The sequence below is a fragment of the Tasmannia lanceolata genome, unplaced genomic scaffold (genome assembly GCF_043159265.1).
Source record: "Tasmannia lanceolata isolate RefF3 unplaced genomic scaffold, GAP_Taslan_0.1 ptg000006l, whole genome shotgun sequence".
Classification (NCBI taxonomy): Eukaryota; Viridiplantae; Streptophyta; class Magnoliopsida; order Canellales; family Winteraceae; genus Tasmannia; species Tasmannia lanceolata.
Window position 1 is genome coordinate 5,497,103 of NW_027518683.1, and position 16,925 is coordinate 5,514,027.

The 16,925-nt window shown below is 38.3% G+C and overlaps 1 protein-coding gene across 1 annotated transcript; it reads left to right on the forward strand.

Moving 5' to 3' along the window:
* The first annotated feature begins 4,469 nt into the window (after positions 1-4,469).
* On the forward strand, positions 4,470-14,328 carry LOC143879408 (aminoaldehyde dehydrogenase 2, peroxisomal-like). Its single transcript, XM_077381783.1, has 15 exons — positions 4,470-4,627; positions 4,789-4,931; positions 5,837-5,917; positions 6,038-6,186; positions 6,600-6,692; positions 6,765-6,888; positions 7,018-7,083; positions 7,194-7,260; positions 7,511-7,587; positions 11,964-12,077; positions 13,121-13,198; positions 13,285-13,436; positions 13,553-13,613; positions 13,805-13,911; positions 14,005-14,328. The coding sequence occupies exons 1-15, from the start codon at positions 4,522-4,524 to the stop codon at positions 14,093-14,095; spliced, it is 1,509 nt and encodes a 502-aa protein (XP_077237898.1). The 5' UTR covers positions 4,470-4,521; the 3' UTR covers positions 14,096-14,328.
* The last annotated feature ends 2,597 nt before the right edge of the window (positions 14,329-16,925 follow it).

Below are 16,925 nucleotides of genomic sequence, written 5' to 3' on the forward strand. Positions count from 1 at the left end.
GGACCTTAGCAAAATGCAAGAATGTATATTCTACTCCAATGGGTGGTATTCCAATTCTTTTCCAATTGGAATGAATTTTTTAAATTAAAGTTTTTATTTTAATTATGTTTCCATTTTGATTGCATTCGACACCCATTCTACACCCGCTTTTTTAGGTATAGTGAATGAGAAAGAGAAGTCCGACAGATTTAGGACGAAAAAACTCGGGCGCTGATATTCTCCCCCGCCCCTTGACGGCTGGCTAACGCTAAACGTTAGGTTATGTCACTTTCTCACCATTTGACCGGTCTCTCTCCACTCTCTCTCTCTCTCTCTCTCTCTCTCTCTCTCTCCACACACAACAGGAACAGTTGGTTTGCGTCCCAAAATATCATTTCCATAGGCAGATCCTAGCCCTCCGATCTAAATAGAAACTACATCTTATACAACCTCTATAGATTGTAGGGTTGTGATATTCCTATGGAAATTATTTTTGGGGCACAACCTATTTACATTGTGGCCCATCAAATGAATGGTTTGGATCATTCTATGGAGTTGGTCGTAAAGTAACATTAAGGCCCGTCCACAACATAGGACGATCCAAGCTGTCCATGGTTTGGATAATCCTATGGAGTTGGTAACATTAAGGCCCAATCGTAGGCCTCACCGATTTTTTTTCAAATTGAAGCGTACCGTCCAGAACATAGGATGATCCAAGCCGTCCATGGTTTGGATCCTCCTATGGTGTGGTTCGTACAGTAACATTAAGGCCCAATTTAGGTCCCACCCATATTTTTGAAAATGAAGTGTACCGTCCAGACCATAGGATGATCCGAACCGTCCATTTGATGGGCCATAACGTAAATGGGTTGTGCCCCCAAAAGGGTTGGCCCATCAAATGAATGGTTTGGATCATGTTGTGGTCGTACAGTAACATTTAGGCCCATCCACAACATAGGATGATCCAAGCCGTCCATGGTTTGGATAATCCTATGGAGTTGGTCGTACACTAACATTAAGGCCCAATCGTAGGCCCCACTGATATTTTTCAAATTGAAGCGTACCGTCCACAACATAGGATGATCTGAGCCGTCCATGGTTTGGATCATCCTATGGTGTGGTTCGTACCAATCTAGGCCCCACCCATATTTTTGAAAATGAAGTGTACCGTTCAGACCATAGGATGATCCGAGCCGCCCATTTGATGGGCCACAATGTAAATAGGTTGTGCCCCAAAAATCATTTCCGTAGGATGATCGCAACCCTACAATCTATAGAGGTTGCATAAGATGTAGTTTCTATTTAGATCGGAGGGCTAGGATCCGCCTATGGAAAAATATTTTGGGACACAACCTATTTACGTTTATGGCCCATCAAATGGACGGTTTGGATTATCCTATGGTGTGGTATGGGCGGGGCCTACGTTGTTCAAAGATGGGCCTACCAACTGTTCCTGTTGTGTGTGTGGAGAGAGAGAGAGAGAGAGAGAGACCGGTCAAATAATGGTGGGAATACGTTAGCCAGCCGTCGTCCGCGCCGCGGGGGGGGGGGGGGGGGTGGAGGGGGGATATCAGCGCCCAAGAACTCGAGAAAAATGAGCAACTCAGAGTTGCTCCCAAAGACTCTCTCCTTATCCAGTTTTGGCCATTTAGTCGGCACATAAAGAGAAGCCCTGCCGAACATGCCCTTTTTTTTTTTTGGTGGAGAATCGTATATGATGTTGATTCGGATTCCCAATTACTTATTCCAAATTTCCAATAATCCAAACGGAAAATGATATCAGCACTTCATTGTTTTGATATCCACGCTCTCCTTGCTTGTCTTTTAGTATTTAATGAGCTTGGTAGAGCTTTATGAGAACTGTAATAACATGTTGACAGCCTTTTAAATACTAAAAGACAAGGTAGTAGAGCGTGATATTAAAACATTGGAGTATTACATTATTTACCATCCTCTTGTAGTCTCGTGGTAAGATTTGGCAAAGGTTGATGATTTGCTGGCAAGGTCACTAGTCCTTGCCCCTTGGCAGTGGAAATTGACATAGGCATGTGTCTTGATTTTTAGGCACTAGGCATTCCATATATCAGTGATTGGGATCGTTCATCTTGTGGGCCACCAATCGGGCCTTGAGTGGGTCCCACTATCAATTTTCAGTAAAGATCTCGCTCACTTGATCAATTCCTCAAAATTAATCTCAAATCATTTTGATCAAGTGTTTAGAATCGTCTGTTCATGATGAGACCGTCGTGTCCAATAGAGTCCTATCCACTCTAAAAGCGAGAAACGTGGGCCCCACATTAGTACTGTATCGAAAATGTGGAAGGGCAATGATAAATTCGCACCCCCTGCAGAATAATTCGCACCCCTTGAAAGGAGGATACGCCGTAGACTTTTTAACTTTTTTAACGTGCCAGTGGTGTGAATTATTCTATAGAGGGTGCGAATTTATCATCGCCCAATGTGGAAATGGAAAGGAGGTAAGACTAAGAGGGTCCACCAAGCTTGATTGAAAAAAGCATCTGTGGGACCCATCATGGACTTGAAGGGTGCAAATCTACGATATGACTCTCACAGTCTCACGTGTCGGACATTTCCTTATATGAAGGCACAGAAACCGAAAAGGGCGAAATAGTGTCCGAACGAACCAGGGATGTAAATATCACTTCAGGGGTACCAATATTTGCAGATCTTTCTCTTCCTTTGTGGATCAATTACCAATGGGGGACAAAAGTTAGGTGGAATTATCAACAGGACCCATGCTTTTCAGAAATTATCAACGAGGGACAAAAGAGGTATTGTCATTAAAAGCTAGATAAAAATGCTCTTTTCTTAAGCAACACGTTTTGTTTTTCTACTTTTCCCCCTTCTCTCTTCTTTCCCTCTTTTTTTTTTTACCTTTTCATTTTGAACTTTGTTTTTTTAAACCTTACCAGTCATCTTCTTCATCATTTAGCCACCATTGGAGGTGGGAAAACTCGAAAATTTGAAACGTGAGTTCATTCTCATCTATCTTTCAATATTTAGGTTTTGTTTTTCATTTGTTTTAGAGTTTTGCATTTATCCTTCTCCCTTTTAATGGAAGATGAGGAAGAAGAATCGTACAGTAGAAAGAAAAAAATGTGAAAATGACGAGTGAAAAAAAACATGTAGTAAAAACGTGTTCATAAGGCACTTGATAAGCCCATTCGAAATTTGGTAACCCCATTTTGATACTAGATAACCCCAACCCCAGAGACTTGAAAACCCCCTTCCAAAACTCCAGTACCCTTGGGCAATTTTAAGGGACTTGATAAGCTCATTCGTAAATTGGTAACCCTATTTTGATATTGGATAACCTCAATCCCAAACACTTGAAAACCCCCTTCCAAAACTCTAGTACCCTCGGCCAATTTTCAGGGACTTGATAAGCCCATTCGGAAATTAGTAACCCCATTTTGATACTTGATAACCCCAATCCTAGAGACTTGAAAACCCCTTTCCAAAACTCCAGTACCCTCGGCCAATTTTCAAGGACTTGATAAACTCATTCAGAAATTGGTAACCCCATTTTTATATTAGATAACCACAATCCAGAGACTTGAAAACCCCCTTCCAAAACTCTAGTACCCTTGGCCAATTTTTAGGGATTTGATCACCTCATTCGGAAATTGGTGACTCCATTTTTTATACTAGATAACCCCAATCCTAGAAACTTGAAAACCCTCTTCCAAAATTCCAATACCCTATGCCAATTTTCAAGCACTTGATAAGCTTATTCGAAAATTGGTAACCCTACTTTTGAGAGTTACTAACCCCCTTTCAGAGAGTTGATAAACCTCTTCTACTACAAAACCCCCTGCCTATAGCAACTTTTCTAATAGCATTATAATTATGCTCATGATAGAAATAACAAAAGAAATGGATGTTGTTTTCATTAAATGTGCTTCATGTATTACATTCCAATTTGTGTATTATAAAAAAAAAAATTTACGTAAATCAAAAAATGTGTAGCCATCCATTCATGTATTACATCAACTTTTTCTTATACAACCACTTGTCTTCCAAAAAAAGTTAGTGAAGCCATCCATGCATTATCTCCAAAACTCACCCTAAAAAACAAATCGCTTAAACTCTAACAAGATAAATCAGAAACAGAGGAATGAAAAATAGTGCAAAAGCCTAAAAAAAAAAAAAAAAAAAAACCTAAATACAAAGAGATAGATGGTAAAAACTCAACATTCAAGTTTTCAAGATTTGTCAGCAACAATGGTGGCTGAACAAGGAGGAAGTTGACTAGTAGGGTAAAAAATCAAAAAGGAGATAATGGAGAAGTAAAAGAAGAGGGAACAAGGAGAAAACAAGGTCAAAACGTGTTGTAAATGCCAAATGGTATTTTCGTCCAGCTTTTACTGACAAGACCTCTTTTGCCCCGGGTTGATAATTTTTGAAATGCATGGGTCCATAATTTTGCCTAATGTTTGTCCCCCATTGGTAATTGGTCCGACCTTTATTTTACTTCACATATATTTCCTTCTACTAGGGCATAGCAGTAGTAAAAATTCCATGGCGATCGTCCCCTCTCGTCGACTCTACATCAATGGCGAATGGACAGAACCCATTAGAAAGAATCGGATTCCGATTATCAATCCCGCTACCGAACAGATCATCGGTTCTCATTTTTTCTCTACTTTTTTTTTGCAATCTCTCTCACTGTTTAGTATTTTCAATCCCCTTTCCCGATCTCTACATTTGCAGTGTCGTTCTTTTAGAGATTTTAGTTAGGTTTCGTCTTTCGCAGCTTTGAAAATCTTCGTTTCGCCCTTTTTTCAGGCCATATACCGGCGGGAACTTCCGAGGATGTGGAGCTTGCAGTGGAAGCTGCACGCAAGGCTCTCTCAAGGAACAAAGGAGGAGACTGGTCACGTGCTTCAGGAGCTTTTCGTGCGAAATATTTACGCGCCATAGCTTCAAAGGTGTTTCTTTTTAATCGAGTTAATTTGAAGATTTGATAGATTTCCATAGAATTGTGAATGATGCAGCTTTTATGTTTTGTAGGAATTTACAAATCGCCATTGACTATAGAGTTTTAATATGTATTTTAAAGAAATTTCATGGATTTATTAAAGAATATGAGGGCCCGTTCGGATGCCGAGAAGTTTTTGATTTTGATTTTGATTTCGATTTCGATTTCTCACATTTGCAGCCCTTTTTTGCATTGTGATTTGGGTCTGGATCAAATCCTTGGATTTCCAAATCAGCTACCGGCAGGGAAAAAAAATCAGATTTCCAAATATGCTGCGGAAATAAGTTGAAGGTCTCTCTAAGTTAAAATTGAATAGGGCTTCAAGTTATCTCTTTTCATTTGTTAAACAAAACTAGGAAATTTTAGAAAAAATTTCTTTTCCAAAATTTTCTAGAAAATTCTTTGAATCCAAACAGGGCCTAAATGTTTTTTTATTGAATGGTAACTTCTCTAAAGTCTAAACGCTTATCGCTTCAGCTGGATGGTAAACTACAAATTATGTCCACATATCTCTATTCTGTCCGATTCAAGAAAACTGGTATGCATAATTAGTTTCCAATGCAGAGATGGAATCATTAACCTGTGATGTTGTCTATCTCAGCATAAGTATGCCAACTGTCGATTGTGTATCTGGAAGGAACTGAGGTTTTTCAATTTTATAAACTATCCAGTTAAAAACCCTGACAAACCACTTCCTGTAATCAGCTTGGGAAGCCTTGGAGTCATAAAAGTTGGTTTGTGTGTTTATTGTTGCAGTACAATACTATTTCATTCATTTTCATGTTGGTATTCATAAGTTGATGATCTCTTGCATTTATGTTGTAATGAAGACTTCTCTATCTTTATTAAATGCAGATAACAGAGAGGAAATCTGAGCTAGCCAAGCTAGAAGCACTTGATTGTGGGAAACCACTGGATGAAGCCGCATGGGACATGGTATTTTCTATGAATTTTTTTGAATTATATACATGTGTATACTTTTGAACAGTTCATTCTGAATATTTATTGGTGAAACAACATCCATACATGTCTTGTCTGCCTGAAAATCGCATCCAGGATGATGTGGCCGGGTGTTTTGAGTACTATGCTGATCTTGCTGAAGCGCTAGACGTAAAGCAAAAGGCTCCTATCTCTCTTCCCATGCAACAATTTAAGTGTCACATTCTTAAGGAACCCATTGGAGTTGTTGGGTTGATTACTCCTTGGTAAATGATGTTTCTTTCTGTTAGTTCTTTTTGGGTTCAATATTTACTTTGTACATGAAATATGTAAATTCTTTTGAAATATCTTAAAGATGTAGGCACTTCAGTTTTAGGTGTAGAATAAGGTGATGATTTCAGAAAAAAACATGAGACAGAGCAGGGGATCACAACTCACTACCACCTCTGTTAGTATACAGACCATATTTATCACAGCCATAATCACATCTGTAATCACGATAAATATGATTACGTATAAGTTGACTAAGTCCTTATCCATCACCTTTATATGCGTAAAAATTAGAAAATAAATAAATAAATCCATGTTATAAGTTGTATATGTGTTTTATACGAATTCCATGGAACCATGATATCAGGACTCAATGAAATTTAACTGTCCTTTTTTTTTCTCGTCTAAGGAACTACCCTCTCTTGATGGCTACGTGGAAGGTTGCTCCAGCCTTGGCTGCTGGGTGTACAGCTATACTAAAGCCCTCTGAGTTGGCATCTATGTAAGCTTTGGTTAACTTTTCCAATTACTTTTTCTCTCTTATATGCATTTCTTATCAGATATTCGTCTTCAGGACTTGTTTGGAGTTGGCTGCAGTGTGTCAAGAAGTAGGACTTCCACCTGGTGTCTTAAACATTGTGACTGGATTAGGTCCAGAAGCTGGTGCTCCTTTGGCATCTCATCCTCATGTGGACAAGGTTCAGTTTAGTTTTTTTTCTTTTTTTTTTAAATTATGAATGGAAAGAATTTTTCTTCATGCTGCTTCGGTCATATAAGTTTGCAATGTGTTTTCTTTGAATGCTTGACAAAATTACTGCCTCTATTAGATTGCATTTACCGGAAGTACTGCAACTGGTAGCATGATCATGTCTACTGTGGCTCAATTGGTCAAGGTACTTTTAAGCACTATCAATTTATCATCTAATTTGGCTGAACAATTATTAGTGTGGGAGATAATAACATCTAAATTGCCTACCTTTTGGTCCTAATGTGGATGTGGCAGCCTTGTTCTTTGGAGCTTGGAGGAAAGAGTCCAATTGTTATATTTGAGGATGTGGACCTTGACAAAAGTTAGTTTCTCAGAACCAGACTGATCCAATTCACCGAAATATTTCTCTATTACTGTGGATAGACTTTGTACATGATGTTGAAGCATCGTTCACAAAACAATTGCAACTGCATTTTTCTTGCCACTTTTTACTTATTTATGTAGTGTTTTAAGCAATCAATCACCGGCTGAAACCCAGTTATAAAAACACAAGCAGAGTTTAGTGGATCTGGGTGTCTCTATTTATTTCAGTTGTCTGTCACTCCAAACAGCTGCTGAATGGACTCTTTTTGGTTGCTTTTGGACAAATGGTCAAATCTGCAGTGCAACATCTCGTCTTATTATCCATGTAAGTGACAATTAGACCTATGGTGCTCATAATTGTGCTACTACGTAGTCAGGTTTGAAATTCAATACATTTCTCTTGCCCAAGCTCATATTTTATATTTATATTTTTCCAATATATTGTTCCCTTGATGTAACAGAGATTCTTCTACTATGAATGCTCTGATACCAAATTAATGATGATGATAGTATCTAAACCATCAATATAAAAACCATATAACACTGTAATCTTGTCTGATTAAAACTAAGTTACTGCAGAATTTTTGTGACTCTGATCTGATTTACAGCTGCTATTTTTCGTTGATTCAAGATTGGTGGTTCTCTCCGATCAACTTCTCTTTCATTCACATCAAAAGCTGCCCCAAAAGTGTACTTTACAATTGTATTTATAACCCTTCACATTGCTTTTTTTTTTTTTTTTTTTGAAGTAGAGGTATAACCCTTCACATTGTTAACCATAATCCCATGAAAATAAAAGACTCTGTCCCCAAAAAAAACTTATGATTTCATTCTCTCCAAAGTCTGCAAATTTCTCCCCTTCTATACCTTTCAACTAAAAGCAAGTTTATAACTTAAAGATATCTTAAGAACTAACAATGGGCCATAGCAATAACCCACTTAAGTTTAAAGACGACACTCGCTTAAGTTTAAAAGACATATGATATCATAAACTCCTGGATCCCACCTACTTATCTTCTAACTAATTGCATAAAATAAGTGGGCCCTTATTCACTTAATTGAACACCCAAATAAAACCTTTAAACAAAAACAAGTTGTATGACAATAAATGGTGGGCCCCAATTTCATGGGACTTCCTGGAACACTTATTGTGATACTCTCACCCTTCATGTTTGCATCTCTTAACTCTTGCCTTGGATCTTCAACTTCTTCATCTCTGGGCTATTTAACGACATCAATCACCCTCACCTAAAATAACTCACCCTAAAGTTCTCACTGTCAAACATCCCATAGTGAGGAGATATATGACTATTCTTGAAGATGTCGTACCATTCAAAAAAAATTTGTTGAAGATGTCGTTGTTGCGCAAATCCGGTGGCTTCTTATACTCAGTGCTTTACTCGAATTTATACCTTGACAAGCATATGATGTTCTTACACTTGCCAGCACTTGAATTATCTTTAGTTGGTATCAATGTGTATTTCTGTATGAAACAAGTAGGTATTCTTCCAGCCATCGTACATAGTATTCCTATCACATTGCCAAGGTCGGCCAACTAAGATATGTCACGTATCTATTGGTACAACCATGGATTTAAATTTCGGTTTCGGCGCCGAAACTAAAATTTCGGCCAATAATACTATATTTAAAAGAAAAACAATTTCTCTAAATTTCGGCTGAAATTTGAGAAATCCGAAGTTTCAGATTTCGAGAAATTTCGGTTTCGGTCGGATTTCGGCCGAAATTTAAAACCATGGGTACAACATCACTGATCACACCACATGCTGTCCCTTATTTTCAATGGGGAGCGATACCAAGTTTTGTTGAGAAACCTTTACCTTAGCAGAATTGTTTAACCATGCTTATTTGTACCGTTGAGTGTGTGCTCCGTCTTTAAGTTGAGTTTCTTTGCCGCCACTTGAGTGATCATGTTCTCACAACTCCATGCGACAATAATAAGCTTGGCTCTATTACCTCTATTGGTACAAGTTGTAATGAATTTGTCATGTGTCGCCAAGGTTCCTCTTCTTCTCAAGCGTGTAAAAAATCTTTCTATTCACCAAACAAGGTGTAGAAAATCAAGAGATCTCTTTTTGGGAGAGATCTAATCTCCCAAAATAAGATTAAATACGATGCGCGGACAAGCGACAAGAAGAACTGCAAGAAACACCATCACACAAAGCAAGAACACAAGATTTGCATGCATCGGTAGTGTGTCTACCTCTACAAGAGAAGAGTTTCATTATTTTGGTATAGAGTTACAAAACTCTCTTTTCCTTTCGGCCAAGAAAACTCACAAAACCTAACCACTTGTAACCCTAATACATGGCTTATATAGTAATGCCACTACATCAAGATATTACCGAAATACCCTTAAGCCTTAGCTCAAAACCGAAAATTGAATTTTGGGAGGTCAATCACTGCTAGAAACAAGACATCTGCACAACACAAGGGTAAACTGCTAGAAACAAGACATCTACACAACACAAGGGTCGTGAGTATTCTCATACAGAATGTTTCCCACTTTCTTCTAAGTTACCTACATGCCTTCATCACATCCGTCTTCATGTCCTTGCTTCTCCACATTTTCATCTGCCTTTCAACACTAGAAACCATTGTCGGACCTAAATACCGCTGATGAATATTGTCCCATCTTTCCCACGCTGAAAATATTTAACATGGGCATGATTACAGAGTGATTTGAGCTGATCCGGGTTTTTTTTTTTTTTTCGAATGGCAAAAAATTTCATTAAAAGAAGAGACCGAGATGGTCAAATACAAAGAATAGAAGGAACAAAATACCAAGAAAATACAAGAAACAGAAAATGGAAAGCAAACAAAAAGTTAAGGGGTGGGATAGTCAAAGAGCTCAAAAGCCTCCATGCCAACCCCCGATATAGCAAGCCTATCTGCCACCCCATTGGCGGATCGCCTAACATGGCAGAAGGAAATACTGGAGGACCCCACCTTGTAGACGCATAATACCTGGAAATGGAGACGATCTAATTGTCACTCTCCTTTGGATTTCTTCAATGGATTGTGCTTTAACCTGTGCCTCAGACTGTGGATGCATAATGCATCATTAATTGATGGTCTCAACCTTCAAAGTACCTCACAATGAGCTGCTGTAGGGTGTCACCCAATTGATTTCTCACTAATAGCTTATAGAACTTGTACTGAGCTGCAATCTGCGATCCTTGAGTGAGTTTATGGAGCCACTCATACAATGTTTGTTTGTAGTTAAATGGCGGAGACTCCTCTCCTATCAACCTTTTCATTTCTTCCAACTGCTGGTTAGAATAACTATGCTTTTTGTTTCTTGACAGATTGCCACCATACTTTTGCTCTACGTCAAAGTCTCAAGACTACCAAGGATACCCTTTTGTGCATAGGTACATCCTTATAATCAAGAACCTCTTCAATTGTTGTCACCCAATCCAAGTATTCTTTGGCTTCTAACCCTTCCAAAAATTTGAGAAGCTCAACGCTAGTCTTCGCTTCCTATCGATTGTTATCTCTTGGAAAATGGTTTTGGGGGCTGAAACTGTTGCCGAGAAGGCTGCCTATGATACGAAGCTTGATGTTGAGGGTTTATTTCTGCAAGCCCTCCATGTGACCGTCTCTTTGTTCTGATACCCCCGGAGTTGCAACAATTCTTGATTACTCGTGATTTGGCTCAAAACAGTCCCAAATTATGCCAATTGTTCCCACATCTTTCTCATCTCCCAAACTATTTTACCCTTTGTTGTCAGATCAGTTCCCAAACGTCATATAGGGTTTTGCTTTTGTGCACTTCTTCACTAACTCCAGGACCTATGGCCTTTCTTGGAGGCATAGCTCTGATTTTATTTTTACTTTTATATTGTGAATAAAGAGATATATCTTTGATACCAATTGATGGAACAAAGATTCTACTACTATGGATGCTCTGATCTCAAATTGATGATGATGTTATCCAAAGCCTTCAAAATCAAAAACCAATTAACACCAATAATTCTGCGTAATTAAAACTGAATTACAACAAAATTTCCGTGAACCCAAATTGATTTACAGCTGATAATTTTGTGGATTCAAGATTGGTAGACCTTTCCAATCACAAGTACTCAGCTTGATTCTGTTTATTGAAAGATGGGAGGATATGGTTGCACATGTGACACAAAAGGAAAAGATGACTCGACCAGGAGATAACTATATGGAGTTATGGGCAAATGTCCTCCAACGAGGCGTGTAATGATGGTTAATGAGGTCTTAGGATCCGGTTTTTGTGTGTCGTATGTCAGTAATGAATGAACCAAGTTATTAAAAATTTTCAATAATTTAATATTCATATTAGTGTGATGAAAAACAAAATGTAAAGTATATGTACTAGGAATGATTGAATAACAAAGGGAAAATGAACTGGTGCAAAATAAAAGCTAACCATGTTCCATTTTGTGGAAGTTACATTGTGTTTTATTCGCCTGAAGCATCCTTTCAAAATTTTCAAATGTAAACCTGATGCCATGGATTTCATTTTGGATTGTCTTGGTAGTTGGTTGATTGGCTTGGGTTTGTGATGTTATAATTTTAGGAAATTACTTGCATATCATTTTACTTAGATTACCATTAGAAAATTCTTCTTTGTAGCATCCACACTTCTTCCAGCTGTCTATTTCAATTTTCTTAATTAAGTTTTATTCATGAATACGTACAATGTTGTAGGAGAGCATTGCATCAAAGTTCCTGGAGAAACTTGCTAATTGGGCCAAAAGCATCAAAATTGCAGATCCGATGGAAGAAGGTTGCAGGCTCGGCCCTGTTGTTAGTGAAGGGCAGGTATCATGTTTGTTTGATTAGTTCCTGTGTGTGCTCCTCTTTCTTCCTGAAGTTGCACCAAAAGCTATAGAGATATTATGAGACAGTTAACAAATGTTTCAACTCAATTTTGCGGTTAACTCTCTTTTTTCTGCACTGCATTAAAAAGATTAAGTAGTTCAGTTAAATTTTATATTAAAATAAGAAGAAATGAGTTTCTGAGTTAAAATAGAACTAAATAATCTGCACAAATATACACATCATAGCACATTTCCTTTACTGTGTTTCAATTACCTGTGCTGGTCAAATTAATTTCTGATGGTTAGTGAGTTATTCTAATTGCTAACTAAAGAAACAGAGTTTCCTGTTTGCAACCAGAATGCATGGGAACATTAGACATGTTATGTTTAAACATGTATTCTCTGTCCTTTTGACATAGAGGGGACGTTTGTTTACTGAACATTGCCAGGATTTTACTACTGATCTTTTGAACCTGTATTTAGTTGTGAACTTAATGTACTGTGCCATTGTTTTTCTCACTCAAGTTTAGAAAAATTGAGGAAGATAATTATTTGCAGAGGTATGCTAAACTGAAGGGTGCCCTTGTAAAAATGAGGTGAAAGGGTGCCCCCATTGGCTATAAATCACAAAAATGCATTTAATGCTTTTTGACTTTTAACCATCATAAATGTGATGTTGATTTATAGCCAATGGGGGCGCCATTTCACCCCATTTTTGCAAGGGCGCGCCCCTCAGTTTAGAATTCCTCTTATCTGCAAACTGATTTCTATGCTTCAGATGGACATATTGCTTCACTCTTCCTGTGTGCAGTGTATGCACATCTTTGACTCTTGGTCATGACTGGTGACTGGGGGCATGGAACGGCAGCTTACTGGGTGCTCTTCACCCTGTAATAGATCTTATTTGGCTGATGATTGACGAAGATTCTTATTTGGAAGGGTTGATAACTTGAAGTCTAAAAACATATGAAGCTTAAGGTTCACCGTATTTGCCATTGGATTGGCTTGAAGTGGCCGAGTTAATATTCTCTGTTTTTTTTTCAGTATAATAAGGTATTGAAATTCATTTCAACGGCAAAGAGCGAAGGTGCAACCGTTTTGTGTGGCGGTGGCCGCCCCCAGGTAAATCATTCACCATCAACAATATCCTCCATCCTCTAGTCCTGAATTTTTAATGACAATTGTGTAATCTCATGGTTGAATGACAGCATTTAAAGAAAGGGTTCTTTATTGAACCAACCATCATAACTGATGTTGACACCTCCATGCAAATTTGGAGGGATGAGGTTTTTGGACCTGTTTTATGTGTTAAAACATTTACAGATGAAGACGAAGCCATTGAACTTGCAAATGACACCCGGTGAGTTGTACTTGTTTTCGTGGGATATTGCTCTAAACTGTTTTAGTGCTTTTCCTCGGGGTTTGACGCTGTAGAGTCAGTTGAGACTTGAGTTATCCACTGTTGATTTTCTGCAGTTATGGCTTAGCTGGTGCTGTTTTTTCCAAGGATCTGGATAGATGTGAACGCGTGTCAAAGGTACTCCAAGAGTTATCTTTAGAATTATCTTGATTAATTACTTAATTAGTCAAGATAATTATCTTGAACGCATATCTTATAGATGTGACCTTGACTAAATACTTAATTAGCAATCAACCCAAGTCCTTTCTTTAGAATTATCTTTCAGAATTTGGAATGTGGAACTACATTCATGTGTATAAATTCTGCAGGCTCTTCAGGCAGGGATTGTATGGGTGAACTGCTCGCAACCCACCTTCACTCAAGCCCCCTGGGGAGGAACGAAAAGAAGCGGGTTTGGGCGTGAACTAGGGGAATGGTGAGAGAACTCATAGGCCAAAGGTCAATAAGCATTTTAGATGAGCAGGCACCATATCCTAATGACAAAGGATACTCGTTATCTGTTTTGTAGGGGACTTGATAACTACTTAAGCGTGAAGCAGGTGACGGAATACACCTCAGATGATCAGTGGGGGTGGTATCCATCTCCTTCAAAGCTGTGAAGATTGTACAAATCACAAGGGCGTGGGGTAACGGCAATGCAATGTCAGGACCAGTTGGTGAACTGGATGCACCAGAGCTTCCATCCCTATCTTAAGGTATTTTAAGTTTTCCACTAATCATGTAATGAACTGGTAATGAGGATACTAGCTGTGAAAATAAACAGCAATGGTTCGTGTATAAGATGGATTTAAGAAACTTATTAGTGAAATAAACATCCCATCATTGCTAATAATTTCTTTAGCATTTCTACCAATTATTTTTGATAATTTATACTAATTTTTTATGGGAATGATACTACGAAATGCACCTAAATGAGACACAATCTGGGCCCAATTTGCATTATCTAGGTCAAAAAATTGATCTCATCAGATGATATACTATTTTCTGAGGGAAATGATATTTCCACCCACTTTCCCAGCCTTTCCACTCACATTTGTTGTTTCACTTCCTAAAAATGACTATTCTCACTCTCTTTTGTTTGTCTTTCCCAAAAAATTACTCATGGCCATCTGATGGGCTGTTAGAAAGAACATCTGAGCAATGTTCTATGTTGTTATCCTCTGACTTGGTACTTACTATTGTTCAATGAGCCTCATAGCCAAATAATTTGAGCAAAAGGTCTACAATGTGCACGGCTGCTGGATTTGATGATCCATAGCATCCACTTGGTGGGTCCAGTGTTGATTGCTCATATGTCTGGGAATGGATGGCTTGATCTGATCCGTCCATAACGTCTACATTATCCAAACACGGCCTTGTAGATAACATACCGCGAAAAATACTCTTACCGAATATTCCTAACCATTTGATCAAAGAACTAGAACCGGGGATTGTTGTCACTTTTTTTAATTACCCATTTGCAGCCCATCCGTTGGACGGTTGAGATCATACCATCAGTGCAAATTGGTACACAAATTGCAATTTGGGTCCTTTTTAGGTGTCCATTCATGCATACAACACCTGCTATATTATATAAATAATCAAGTTGGATGAAAATTAAAGAGTCTTGCATGAGAAAACCCTTGTAATAGCAAGCATGAACATTATCTGTTGGCTTTCCTAATCTTGTATACCTTTTCTTAGCCTAATCTTTCTTTCCAAACAAGGAGAAAAAACGTGTGGTTGATTTGTAGCGATTAAAGTTGCAACAGCTCTATATTTAGGTAGGAAATTGATATGATTTCCCACATGCTCTCTCACAACCAATCCAATACAATACAATACAATAGAGGTTGATAAAGTCCGGAGTGTCATTATCAAAACAAGGGAGTGCGGATGTAATTTCCTCACAATTCGCTATGGTGATTTGAACCCCAGGCTGCATGACCAGATTGCTTTTGATAGTTGATATCCGTCTGATGTGACAACAAATCCCAACAATAATGCTTGCTTCAAGTGAAAGCTACATAGTTGACGCAGAAAAGGCAAAATGCTTCGTTTTGGATATTGAGTCCAAAACTGATTATTGAACCCGAGTTGTCTTTTAAGAAATTATTCTCAACTCAACTCGAGCTTTTTTCCCAAACTAGTTGGGGTTGGCTAATGAATCATTTACAAAATTTTCATGAAGAAGGTGAAAGAATCTACTCGGCTCAAATTGACTAAGTCTACATGGATCATTTTCTTCCATTCTCTCCTATCCAGTATCATGTTCTCAGTTGTGTTCCTACTCATCAAGTCTTTTAAGAAATGATTTTGAGTCCAAAATTGATTATTTGACTTAGGCTTGTTCGTTTTGAGACTCAAAATTAAATGCAGTTTGAGACTCAAAATCGCCCTTTGCAATTGTTAGGCACGTTTGGGAGGAATGAAATGGGCACATATTTGAGAACAAAGAAAAGCAGAGTGGAAGAATTATATTAGAAATCCAAGTGAACCTTATATAGTGGATATAAGGCATTGAAATTTGCTCACATCCTACAACACAGGGAATATCCTTCGTAATTGGAAGACGATGAAGATCATGGCTGCGTCTACTTGGCGTCCTCCGCCATTGGGTATGATAAATTTTGACTTCGATGGGTGCTTGAAAGGAAAATCCCGAAAGGCCAGAATAGGTGGGGTTTTTCACGACGAAAAGGGGATTGTTGTCCAATCTTTCTGGGATCATGCAGGAATTTGTGATTCAAATGAGGTGGAGGCCAAAGCACTTCTTTGTGGTCTCAAATGGTTTGCAAAAGATGGTCCAGGTCCTTTGATGACCTGCATGGCAGCATGGGCAGCTTCAAAGGCTCCTGGATCATGAAATCTGGCCAGCATTGTCAAGGAGATTTGTGATCTTGGTTGGTTATTGAGACCAATGCTTAATCATATGAAGCGAATAGGGCCTGCATGTAATTATGAGCTCAGTAATCAGTTTTGGACTTAAAATCAATTCTCAAAATAGAAAATGAACATGTCCTTAGCACTTCTGTTTACCAGCTTTATCATCACTGGTATTTAGTAATCTGATAGCTTGGGCTGTTGAGACCTGTATTGATGCACGATCGATTGAATTATATAGGAGTTGATTTGTAGACCGTGGTGTGGAAATCAAAATAAATTATTGACGGGTATCATTCAAACAATACAGGCTGGCACAATTTTTTTTTGTACTAGATTCGAAATATTTGTAACTACAGCATTCCCCTGTTTTGATATTGGCACTCAACTCTTTATTTAAAATTTTTAAACCTCTATTATTGACTATTCATATCTCGTCGAGAATTGTGACGGTCAATGAGAAAAGCGTGAGATAAGAAGAGTGCTGACTGTGGAAGTGCACGTAGAATCTTCTTCACTAAAATAGGGCGGTGATAAATTCAGCCCCTTCTATTACAATATTCACCT

Bases quoted from the DNA above. Each gene is read 5' to 3' on its own strand.
- LOC143879408 (XM_077381783.1), top strand. From the start codon at position 4,522: ATGGCGATCGTCCCCTCTCGTCGACTCTACATCAATGGCGAATGGACA. The intron at 4,628-4,788 runs GTTCTCATTTTT...CCCTTTTTTCAG, and splicing joins CGCTACCGAACAGATCATCG to GCCATATACCGGCGGGAACT. The intron at 7,084-7,193 runs GTACTTTTAAGC...TGGATGTGGCAG, and splicing joins CTGTGGCTCAATTGGTCAAG to CCTTGTTCTTTGGAGCTTGG.